Source organism: Trachemys scripta, chromosome 3 (genome assembly GCF_013100865.1).
Source record: "Trachemys scripta elegans isolate TJP31775 chromosome 3, CAS_Tse_1.0, whole genome shotgun sequence".
Lineage (NCBI taxonomy): Eukaryota > Metazoa > Chordata > Testudines > Emydidae > Trachemys > Trachemys scripta.
Window position 1 is genome coordinate 140,839,587 of NC_048300.1, and position 12,912 is coordinate 140,852,498.

The following is a 12,912-nucleotide window of genomic DNA, read 5'->3' on the forward strand; positions in this document are numbered from 1 at the left end:
AACACTGTATTTCAGTCATTTAAGAAATCTGTAGAAGTGGATAAATCTGTGAAAATTCCCTATAATCAAGGGTGAGAGAAGAGAAACTGGTATCCTGTAAACCAAAGCAGCTCAGTCAGTTCTAACCACATGACAGACCTGCACAACTTCTTGTGGTCTCCCCTGGAACCATTTCCTCCTGCTGCAGATGAAAAATGGCCTTCTATTATGTATGCCAAGTCTTGTGGTTACTGTCCAAAGAGGAGGAGGAGCAGAGTACGTGCAGTGATGTAATTTGCACCAAACCACAGCCTTTTTGTGTAAAACATTAAAGCAATTTTTTCTTAAAAATAAAAAACCCAAAAATATAGTTTTTGAAAAGTAGAACGAATCCACTGTTAGATACAGTTTTAAAATACATGAGCCAAATTTGTCCTTGGTGAAACTCCTTAAGCTTCAATGGAGTTACACCAAGGATGATTTTATCTCAATAATTGTTGCTGACTTGGAAAGATGAAGGAAATTTTCCTCTATTGAGACCGGCAATGCCTGGTTGGAAAAGACATCAGTAATATAGTATCCAATTGAGCATGTCTTCAAGGTTCTCTCAAGCATTTCCATTTTAAACTGCTCAGGTGAAATTTTTAGAAATAAGTGCTTAAGGATAGTGTTTTCTCCATATTTAGACACCTCAACAAGTGGTCTGAGAAGTCCTGAGACCCCAGCAGCTCCCATTGATTTCAAACTATAGCTATAGGCCAAGTAAGCTGTACCAGTCAAATCACAGCCTGTCGCGCTTTTGCCTGTCTACGTTAGGGCTTTCACTTGGTGCAGTTCGACTGGTAGCTGGACAGAGATAGCTGAAATCCCTAATGTACACAAGGCCTCAGATGAAAGCTTAATTGACTTACAACTAACATAAGTCATTTTTGTTACTGGAAAAATGTTTTCATTGGTGCCTGGTTAGAGATGTTTAACCCAAGTTATTAAAAAAAACTAAAATTTTGCATACTCCATATTTTAGATGACTCCTGATCTTTTACACAAGAAAATACTTGAAGCTTCTAAGAGAGAGTGTTTTTGTTTGAATAATACTTATGGAAAATGCATAGTCCACAGTAGCATTAATTAGTCCTATACCATGGTTTTTATAAACAAATACATTCTGAGCCAATAGAATGTCACTAAAGATAACTAAACTCTGTTATCATTAGGTCAGATTTTTTATTATTAAACCAATTTTCAAAGTATCAAAATTCAGCTACTTAAAATTGTACAAGGTTACAATATTACATGAATTATTTGTTTCTTTTAAAGTGTGTACAATTGTTCAGCTTTTAGCAAAATTATAAAGCAAATGTAGTGCATGATTTTTGACAATTTGTGAGTAGTTAATGTTATGGTGCAGTGAAATTGTCAGTTTTTAAAATGTTCACATTCCAGGTATTTACATTTGGACAAATGGATTTGTTGTCCTTATAAGAGCATGATGCAATGTATAATTTTTAAGAAATTTTCTAACATTTTGTTATTTGCTAATACAAGTGCCATACACTAAACATAACAGCGATAATTAATTACCAGAATCTCTCTTTTTGAGGTGTGTATTAGTTTGCACAGGGAATATCATGGTCCTGGCACATTTTTAATAAATGCATTTTTTGCTTTTGTTCACTTAGGAGCGTTCCTCATTAACAACTGAGAAAGAAAGATTTGCCCATAAACATGATGAAATGAAAAATCTGGAAGATATCGTTAGAGCTATAAAACCAACTGTACTCATAGGTAATTATTTATTCAAATGATATATTTTAAGGAGTGAGACTTCGTTTTAGTTTGTATACACTATGAATATCGTATAAAGGGAAGATTATGAGCTCTTCTGAACAGATAATTAAGTATTTGGAATGTACCTAGCACATTGTGGATGCTACTGCAAATAAACATTAAATAATAAGAAGAATGTGGCAAACATATAACAGTGCTTTCATTCTAAAGCCTACATATTAGTGGTGGAATTATCCATGTTTTCTTGAACTTCTGTTGAGGAAGCACATCTTCTTCCCAATATTACTTCTGAATTTATGTACTGTACTGTACTATACTATAGTATAAATAACCTCAGAAGTTAGAATGAAGAAATTGGAGCATACATACATGTATGGCAGTATAGTCACCTGCATTCTCCATCTGATTATATAGATTTCTGGTGTCATATTTGGGTTCTGATCCTGCAGTCTTTGTTTAGGCAAGACTGTCATTGACTTTAAAAGAACTGCAGGTTCTTGATCTCAGTGAAGTAACTAGCTGAAAGGATGTTTCAATTCTCTATACAGCAGAGTTAAAACAGTTTTCTACTACCTGTTTCAGGAATGAAAAGGCAAATGTTCTTGAATATTTGCAGTATACGTAACCTTTTAAAAATCTATCTATTCACTAAAACTGTTAATCGGTGTTAGAAAGTGTGAACATATCTTACTCTGTGCCAACTACCACAACATTAAAAATATATTTTGAATTTAGAATACCAATTGAATTATTGTCCTAACCTATATCTTGTAAGCCTTCAACAAAGAGGACTGAATTTTTGAAAGCATTTTCACTGTTTCACTTAGTGATTAATCAAATAAGCGGGACTTGGTTTTCTGAAACATTTTATTTTTTTCACTGATATAGTCAAATGCTGCATAACCATTTCAAAATGCTGTTCCAATTAAAGCTGTGCAAATAACTGATTTTTTTTGTTTGCTGGCAATTATGAAAATTTGAAAAAAATTGTTTGGGGTTGAACCAAAACAGAAAGTTTTCAAAAATTTTGGCAAATTAAAAAAAAAAAAAATGACCAAATGAAACATTTAGTTTCAACTAAATCAAAAAGTCTCATTTCAATATTGACTACTTTAAACGTTTCCAGTTGTTTTTTAATAAAATCAAAGGAGGTTTTGAAATGAAGTCATTCCAAACCAAAAAAATCAAATTTTTCATTTTGAAAATGTTGAAATGTTTTGCTTTTTTTTTTAAAGGGATATTATTTTTACCATAATAATTTGGTGAAACTGACATGAATTCGCAACACGTTTCAGTTTTGTCAGATCTCCATTTTTCTCCAAAAAAGTTCTATTTGAAAAATTTTACCCAGTTCTAATCCCAATCTGTAAAATAAGATTTGTGAATTCACCCTTATTTTTCTTCAGGCCAATAAAGCAATTGACATGCAAAAGAGAGACACTATATCAACATCCAAGATTGAAACCCAAAATCACATAGTAGACAAAAAGTGTTTAGAGAAAATAAGGCTAAAAAAACAGTTAAATTGAAGATTAGAATAAAAGATCCATGATATGCATCCAGCTAAAAGTATCTGTATGTATTAAATACTAACACGACATGCAGTATCAGTATATCATTACAATATATATCCCATTTACCATCTATTCTCTTCTTGACACACACCCAATCTCTCTGGTTGTCCAAGCAGTGACTAAAAGAGCCAGACAACAGCACCCTCATTCTACACCACCTGACAAGAAGGGGGAGCATTTGGACCTTTTGGGGCATAAGGTCTTTTCCTCATCTAGTCTCCAATTCAGGATTTCATACTATAAGGGATTACTAGCCAAACACGACTTCCTGAATTACAGAAAATATGAGGAATTTACTGATAGCCTCTCACAACGGGACTGGACTCGTTTTCAGGTGCTCATTGAGGAAGGGAAGCTGGGAGCCAGAACAGAACTCTAATTGGCAGTGGTCGCAGCAGATACCTCCTCATGGCTATAGCTATAGTTATGCATAGGGAATCTTGGCTCCACTCCTCCAGTTTCCCTAGGGAAGCGCAAAACACTACTGAAGATCTTTCCTTCAATGAATCCCATCTTTTTAATCAAAAGACCAATGATGCACTATATACTCTGAAGGACTCTAGAGCCACCTTTCGCTCACTGGATATCTACACTCATGCCCTGAAGCATAAATTCAACTGTCCACCATCCACCCAATGCTACAGGTCCCCCCAATTCTATCCTCAGTGACCTTATGAGCCACCGAGGAAGTGAAAGAAAACCCAGAGATACTGCCTCCCCGGACCTCCTTCACAGGCTTTCACCTCACAGCTACAACCACCAACCAAGAGATATTTTTGAGACTACCTCAAGAGACACCAACCATCTTGCATACCACCTCACAACCCCCCTACCTCTTTGGCGGGGTCATTTAGCACTCTTCCCCCAAACTTAGAGTGCAAAAACAATGGCCAAATGGGTGCTGAACATCATCCATCATGGCTACACAATTTAATTCATCACACTACCTCCTCCAAAAAAACCCTCCCTATCCCATTTCAGAGACCACTCTCATGATAGCATTTTCACCCAAGAGGTGAATTCCTTACTATAACAGGGCACGGTAGAATGTGTTCCCCGGAATACCAAGGAACATGATTCTATTTGACTTACTTCCTGATACCAAGAAGAAAGGTGGGTGGAGACCAATTCTCAATTTCTGTCATCTCAGTCGCTTCATCCACAAACTCAAGTTTCATATGGTCACGTTGGCAGCTATTATCCCATCTCTAGAAAAAGGCATGTGGTTTACAGCTCTTGATATGCAGAATGCTTATTTTTACATTGATATCCATTCGGCCCACAGATACTTCCTAAGATTCATAATTGGCACCCACCATTTCCAGTATAGGGTTCCCCTTTCAGAACAGCCACCACTCCCATAGTCTTCACCAAAGTTTTCTCTGTCGTAGCAGTCTATATCAGCCGTTAGGGACCCTCGTGTTTCTATATCTCAACAACTGGATTCTAGCTCCATGGTCCAGGCACAAAGCCCAAGCGTCAACCTCCATGTTACTCAGCCTTCTTTTGTCCCTTGGAGTCAGCATCAATGTCGAGAAATTGATCCTAGACTCCACACAATACCTGGACTCTATAGGGATCGCAATCAGTTCAGTCACAGCATGGGCCTACCTGCTGATGGACAGATTCATCATCAACAATCCTTATGTTCCAACCAGCTAGGCCACGTAGCTTCATGTACATACGTGACTGCCTTTGCTGCCTCCAAACTTGGGCCCAGTCAGTTTACTTACCAAAACATCACACTATGGATAGTCCCCACCAGGGTTCTGTCTTCCCTTCAATGGTGCACAGACCCAACCCATGTATGCGTAGGAGTTCCCTTCCTGCCCTCCTCACCGGACAAGATGATCATTACCGACACATCTCTCGTAGACTAGGGAGTACACATGGACAATCACATGACAGAGGGAACATGGTCTCCCCGAGAATCCAGGATGCACATCAATATCCTGGAACTATGAGCTGTAAGAAAGGCATACCAATCCTTTCTCCCATTCATCTGTTCCCATCATGTTAGACAACACTACTGCTGCTTTCTACATCAATGAACAGGGAGGAATGGAATTGACCGCTTTATGTGCAGAAGCGGTCAATCTCTGGAATTGGTGCATCAATCACCAGATCCTCTTGTCCGCAGCCTATCATCCAGGGACACAGAATGTGCTCGCAAATTCGCTCAGCTGACATTTTGAGGTCAACCACAAATGGAACTTCATGATGCAGTAGTACACGACATCTTTACACAATGGAGGATTCCGACCAGAGAATTATTCGCTTCGCATATAAGAACATAGGAACGGCCATACTGGGTCAGACCAAGTCCATCTAGCCCAGCATCCTGTCTTCCAACAGTGGCCAGTGCCAGGTGCCCCAGAGGGAATGAACAGAACAGGTAATCATCAAGTGATCCATCCCGTGTCGCTCATTCCCAGCTTCTGGCAAACAGAGGCTAGGGACACCATCCCTGCCCATCCTGGCTAATAGCCATTGATGGACCTATCCATGAATTTATCCAGTTCCTTTTTGAACCCAGTCTTGGCCTTCACTTCCACTTCCCACACTCCTTCTATGTGTGCTATGGATCTGCTATGGATCTATCTGATTCATGGTGGAGAAGGAACTGGAAATGCGATCTGTCTGCCCTGCCTTTTATCACCTCAGACGGAAGCACGAGGTGAGCCAGGGCATATGCATGCACCAACAGATACTACTTTCAAATTCTCCAACTCCAGGCGCATGGTGCGCCTGCGTAAGCCCTTCCGTGGAGTACAGATAGGGACCACACATCTTGAAGAATCTCCAGTTACAGGTAAGTAAGCTACTATTCAGAAACCTCCCAGTTTATTGCACATGGCAGTAGGACATAGAGTACATCCTATTCTCTCTTCATTGAGATAATATGCATATCAAACAATATATGCCAGCTCTGTTCTGTTCTATGTAAAAGTGAAGAGAGAAATTCACAAAGCTGGATTGTGGCTTGTAGCTGGATTCTGCCTTGCATTGAGGATGATGATACATGAGTCTCACTGCTGCAGATGGAGCTGCAGGAGCTAAAGTGCCTCAGGGCCAGTTAGAAAGGCAGTACTGCCAAGGTCTCAATGTGTGGATGAGATGATGGTGTTAAGAGGAGGGATTTAGGTTTATTAGAAACTGAGGAACCTTTTTGGAAAGGAGGAGCCTGCACAGGAAAGATGGACTCTACCTAAACAATAATGGAACCAGGTATGTAAAATTTAAAAGGTCGTAGAGGAGTTTTTAAACTAATGGCTGGGGGAAAGCTGACAGGTGTGGAGGAACACATGGTTCAAACAGAGACATCCTTTACAGAAAAAATTATTAAAGGGGATACTCTATATCCTAATAAAGGGGAGAGGATAGAAGTTGATAAAGTACAGGTAACTGAAGAGAAACAGACAAAAGAGTCCCATTCAATTACATCACATGAAGGCAGACAACTAAATATTGACAAATTTTATAAGTGCTTGTATACAAATGCTAAAAGTCTATATACTAAGATTGGTGAACTTGATTGCCTGGTATTAAATGATATTGATTTAATAGCTATCAAGAAACTTGGTAGAATGATGATAATAAATGGGACATGGCAATACCAGGGTACAAAATACATACAAATGACAGAGTAGGTCATGCTGCTAGGGTAGTGGCACTATATTTGAAAGACAGCATAGACTCAAATACTGTAAAAGTCTTAAATGAATCAAATTGTATTACAGAATCTCTGTGAATAGAAATTCCATGCATGTATAATAAGTATAGCAGTAGAAATATAGTACCACCCACCTGAGGGAGATTAGAGCAGCTATAAAAACAGAAAACCAATCATAATGAGAGATTCCAACTATTCCCATGTTGACTGGTTACATATCACCTCTGGACCAATGCAGAGAGAAACTTTCTACACACCATTAATAACTGCTTCTTGGAGAAGCTAGTCCTCTAACCCACAACAGGAGAGGCAATTCTTGATTTAGTCCTAAGCACAGAATCTAGTCCAAGAGGTGAATATAGCTGAACCGTTCAATAATAGCAGCCATAATGTAATTAAATTTAACATCCTTCTAAGGGGGAAAATACCAAAGAAGCCCACCACGGTAGCATTTAATTTCAAAACGGGGAAGTACATAAAAATGAAGAAGCTAGTTAAATGGAAATTAAAAGGAATAGTCAAAGGAGTAAATGCATGAAATACCTGCAATCTGCATGGAAACTATTTAAAAACACCATAATAGAAGCTCAAATTAAATGTATGCCCCAAATAATAAAAAACAGCAAGAGGGCCAAAAAAATGCCACCATGGCTAAACAATAGAGGAAAAGAGGCAGTTAGAGACAAGAAATCATCTTTTAAAAGTTTGTAAGTCAAATACTACTGAGGAAAGTAGAAAGAAGCATAAATTCTGGCAAGTCAAGTGCAAGTACAATTAGGCAGACCAAAAAAGAATTTGAAGAGCAACCAGCAAAAGACAACGAAAACTAACAGCAAAAAAAATTTTTTTTTTTTTAAGTACATTTGAAGCAGGAAACCTACCAGTCAGTGTGGCCACAGGCCACTCAAATTGCTAAAGGAGCTCTCAAGGAATACAAGGCCATCACAGAGAAGCTAAATGAATTATCTGAATAAGTTCACTGCAGAAGCTGTGAGGGACATTCTCACAAGTGAGCCATTCTTTTTAGGTGATAAATCTGAGGAACTGTCCCAGACTGAGGTGTCAATAGAGAAGGTTTTGGAATAAATTGATAAATTAAACAGTAATAAGTCACAAGGCCCAGATGGTATTCACCCAAAAGTACTGAAGGAGCTCAAATATGAAATTGCAGGACTACTCACTATGGTATGTAATCTGTTGCTGAAATCCGCCTCTGTACTAGATGACAGGAGGATAGCTAATGTAACACTGATTTTCAAAAAGACTCCAGAGGCAATCGTGGCTATTACATGCTGGTATGCCTAACTTCAGTACCAGGTAAATTGGTTGAAACTATAGTAAAGAACAGAATTATCAGACACATAGATGAATAGAATATGTTGTGGAAGAGTCACCCTAGCTTTTGTAAAGGGAAATCATGCCTTACCAATCTGTTAGAATTCTTTGAGGGTGTCAACAAACATGGACAAAGGTGATCCAATGGATATAGTGTACTTGGACTTTCAGGAAGCCTTTGACAAAGTAAGTCCCTCACCAAAGGCTCTTAAGCAAAAGAAGCAATCATCAGATTAAGAGGGAAGGTCCTCTCATGGATAAGTAACTGGTTAAAAGGCAGGAAACAAAGGGCAGCGATCGATCCAGCGGGGGTTGATTCTAGACGCAATAAATCGACCCCTGAATGCTCTCCCGTCGAATCTTGTACTCCACTTCCGCGAGAGGCGCAGGCGGAGTCAACAGGGGAGCGGCAGCAGTCAACTCACCGCAGTGAAAACACCACGGTAAGTCGATCTAAGTACATCAGCTTCAGCTACGTTATTCACGTAGCTGAAGTTGCATAACTTAGATTGACCCCTACCCCCAGTGTAGACCAGGCCAAAGGGTAGGAAAAAACCAATCACTTTTCACAGTGGAGAGAGGTAAATAGCGGGGTTCCTCCAAGGATCTGTACTCTGACCTGTGCTGTTCAACATATGCATAAATAATCTGGAAAAAGGGGTAAAACAAAGGAGCAAAGTTACAAAATTACTGTAGATAGTTAAGTCCAAAGCAGATTGCGAACAGTTACAAAAATTAAATGTAGATAAATGCAACTGTACGCACAAAATGATGATGTCTAAATTAGCTGTTACAACTCAAGAAAGAGATCTTGGAGTCATTGTGGATAACTATCTGATAATTTCTGCTCCATGTGCAGCAGCAGTGAAAAAAGCTAACAGAATGTTAGGAATCATTAGGAAAGGGATAGATAAAAAGACAGAAAATAGCATAATGTCACTATATAAATTCATGGTATGCCTATACCTTGAATACTGCATGCAGTTCTGGTCACCCTATCTCAAAAAAGATATATTAGAATTGGAAAAGGTTCAGAGAAGGGCAAAAAAATGATTAAGGGTATGGAACAGCTTCCATATGAGGAGAGATTAAAAAGATGGGGACTTTTCATCTTAGAAAAGAGATGACTAAGGGGGGGAATATGATAAAGGTCTATAAAATCATGAATGCTGTAGAGAAAGAGAATAGGGGAGTATTATTTACCACATAACACAAGAATCAGGGGTCACCCAACAAAATTGATAGGTAGCATGTTTAAAACAAACATAAGGAAGTACTTCTGCACACAACACACAGTCTATCTGTGAAACTCGTTACCAGGGGCTGTTGTGAAAGCCAAAAGTGTAACTGGGTTCAAAAAAGACTTAGGTAAGTTCATGGAGGAGAGTCCATTAATGACTATTAGCCAAGATGGTCAGGGATGCAACCCCATGCTCTGTGTCCCTAAACCTCTGATTGCCAGAGTGGGAGCGGACAACAGGAGATGGATCATTTGATAATTACCCTGTTCTGTTCATTCCCTCTGAAGTATCTGGCACCAGCCACCATCAGAAGACAGAATTCTAGGTTAGGTGGACCATTGGTCTGACCCAGTATGTCCTGTTCCTATGTTGTTGAGCTCCTGGAGCTCCCTGGCATGCAAAGGAAATGTAGCCCTTGCATTTTCCCCAAAGGTTGTCTGAAGTAGTCTTGCTACTGTGGAGGACCAGGGCATGGCCTTTCCCAAACCCCAGCTGTCCAATTGGGCTGGTTAATGCCACACAGCCCTTACACTAAATTGTGTAGAAAGTGTGTGTGATTGTGCTTGATTTCTGCTCAAGGTTGCAATGAGGGGAGAAGGGGAGAAGCACCCTATCAAAAATATACATGGCACTTCATTGGTTTACCTCATCAAAGCATTAGACAAACGTTAGCTAACTAGTATTCTTCGAGTGCTTCTCTAAATTAGTTCTGCTTCTGGTGTGCAGGCGCCCCATGACCTGGAAATCATAACGTGTTAGCCAGCAGCATCTGTTGGTCCTACTTGCTCCGTTGATGCCCTTGAGCCCTCCCCCTTGAATGTATAAAGGAGAAAGAACAACCAACCTACTCTCAGTTCCTTTGAATCATTCCTGGGTGTGAGATGGACCCAGCTTGCAACATCCATCTTTTTTTTCTAGTTGCATATTTAATTAGGTTTTTAAAAATACTTTTAGTTATTTATATTTAATAATTAGGTTTTAGCTTTGTTTAGTTTATTTTCTGCCCTGTATAGGAGAGGTGTGTGTGTGGGGGGAGGTCTAGCATTATTTCATGACTAAAAGCCCCGGGGTTTCAATTTTGAGAGTAACTCCAGCTACTGAACTGGTAAGTAACAGGTAAGTAACTTTCCTATTGTTAGCAATTGCAGACATAGAGTCCTGAGGTTATGCACATGTAAAAGTTACTCCTTTGTTTTTATCATGGAAGTAGGGAAAAAATCAACTAAATGTTAATAGAGAAGTTGTAGTAAAAGAAAATGTTATTGTATTGTTACTCCTTTTCAAAATGACATTCATTAATATCTTGAACAAACTGCATTCCCTACATTTTCTGTCATGTGTTTCTCTTCTTTTATTTAGGAGTTGCAGCTATTGGTGGTGCATTTACAAAACAGATTCTCAAAGATATGGCTTCCTTTAACAAGCAGCCTATCATTTTTGCCCTAAGTAATCCAACCAGCAAAGCGGAGTGCTCTGCAGAGCAGTGCTACCAGATGACTGAGGTAATGGAAGGTTAATGTATATAGTCACTAAATGTAGTGTTAGAGAAAGAAAAACAAACACCTATCAACAATTGCTTTGTTATGTTTTAAAATTGTATTTGTTTTAGGTGAATGTAGAAGCTCTAGATTAGAAATACCAACTAGTTAATTCTCTATGTGGAAACAGTTAAATGTGTAACATCACAAATCTGATAATTCCATTGAAGCAAAACAAAACACCAAACAAACAAAATTATCTCTGAATAGCTTGATTTTAATTTGCATTTCAGAAATACTAGGCAGAAAAATATTTCACCAATTTTTAATATTAATACATTTCATGGGGCTATGAAACAGCCATATTTTTATTCTAAATTAAACAGCAAAGAAATGAGAGGAGCCTTATTGAAGTGTTTTAGTGCTTTTAGCTAACTGTTCCTGTGTACTGCAGTTAGCGACAGAGAATGTGCACTCTATATTCCATCTGCAAGAATCTCCCCACCAAGTTAGGATAGAGCAGCATTTAGTAGGTTGGCAATGCATTATAGCCAGCCTTTAGATGCTTGTCTAATACTCTCTGTCCTTCATTACTATACTTAACATATCAGTAGTTGTCAATTATGAGACTGTTAGTAACATATGTTATGTTTGATTTAGTTCCACCTTCTATTTGTCATTTAAATGCACAGTGACCTGTTTTTCCTTAAAGATATGTTTTGTATTTTTAAATATTCAGTAAGATAGACATGCCTTCTTGCAGGAAGCAAAATACTAGAAATCATTCTGTATTGAGAATGGGGCCCCAAGATCATTGACCTCTGTTACTCAGATTTCCGGTAACTAAAGACACAGGTGAAAAGTACAGAGAACTGGTTATGTGCGAATAAAATTAAGAACAAAGAACTACAGTTTGTTTTTTGTTCATTTTTTTTAAAGTCCTATGCTTCTGGAGTGAGTGTTAATAACCACAGCAGCAGTGTGAGTAACTGATGCATCTGCCTTTTGCATTGGATCATGGGTTCTGTATTGGATTTCTCCTCTTGTATAAGGAAGCTTGTACTGTCATACAAACAAAAATGTAGCATGTCCCGTTCCTCTACTGAAAAGTACATATGACAGTTCAATGCAAGAGTCAAACAGGAATGCATACAATATGAACGGTTGATTATAATGGGCAGCTATATCCGGTAACCAGAGCTAAAGATATACCAGAATATCTCTCACCAAAACATATAAAAAACAATCCATGATAATACTGCATGACACCAGGCTAAACAAAATATCCTTTTGAAGAACTGAATAGGAACATTGGTGTGTTTTAAAATACACATTTTCAGTTTCCTAAAATAAACTAACATTTTGTGCTACAAGGAGTCTCTCAAAACTATTAAACAGTAAAAATTAATCATTTTAGCAATTTTAAAGGGGGCTGGACAAAGGACCTCTTGTAGGGCTGAGCATAAGCATCCTACCCCTACTTGACTTGTCCTTACTATTTAAAGCCTAAAGTACTCTCATCTCAGCAAGGCAAGGCTCAGAACTATAGGTAGTTCAAGTAGAGCCTCTGGAATTTCACCTATCTCATTATTCTGAATTTAGATTTTTGTTTCTTACTATAGATCGGGGTCGGCAACCTTTCAGAAGTGATGTGCTGAGTTTTCATTTATTCACTCTAATTTAAGGTTTCGCGTGCCAGTAATACATTTTAACATTTTTAGAAGGTCTCTTTCTATAAGGCTATAATATATAACTAAACTATTGTTGTATGTAAAGTAAATAAGGTTTTTAAAATGTTTAAGAAGCTTCATTTAAAATTAAATTAAAATGCAGAGCCCCCCAGG

General features: G+C 38.3%; 1 protein-coding gene across 1 annotated transcript in view; it reads left to right on the forward strand.

Moving 5' to 3' along the window:
- ME1 (malic enzyme 1) overlaps positions 1 to 12,912 on the forward strand; it is a 312,509-nt gene that overhangs the window by 280,811 nt on the left and 18,786 nt on the right. The window contains exons 10-11 of the mRNA XM_034766123.1: positions 1,659 to 1,764; positions 10,950 to 11,092. Of these exons, the coding sequence (XP_034622014.1) occupies positions 1,659 to 1,764; positions 10,950 to 11,092 (249 nt within the window). The remainder of the gene's footprint in view (positions 1 to 1,658; positions 1,765 to 10,949; positions 11,093 to 12,912) is intronic.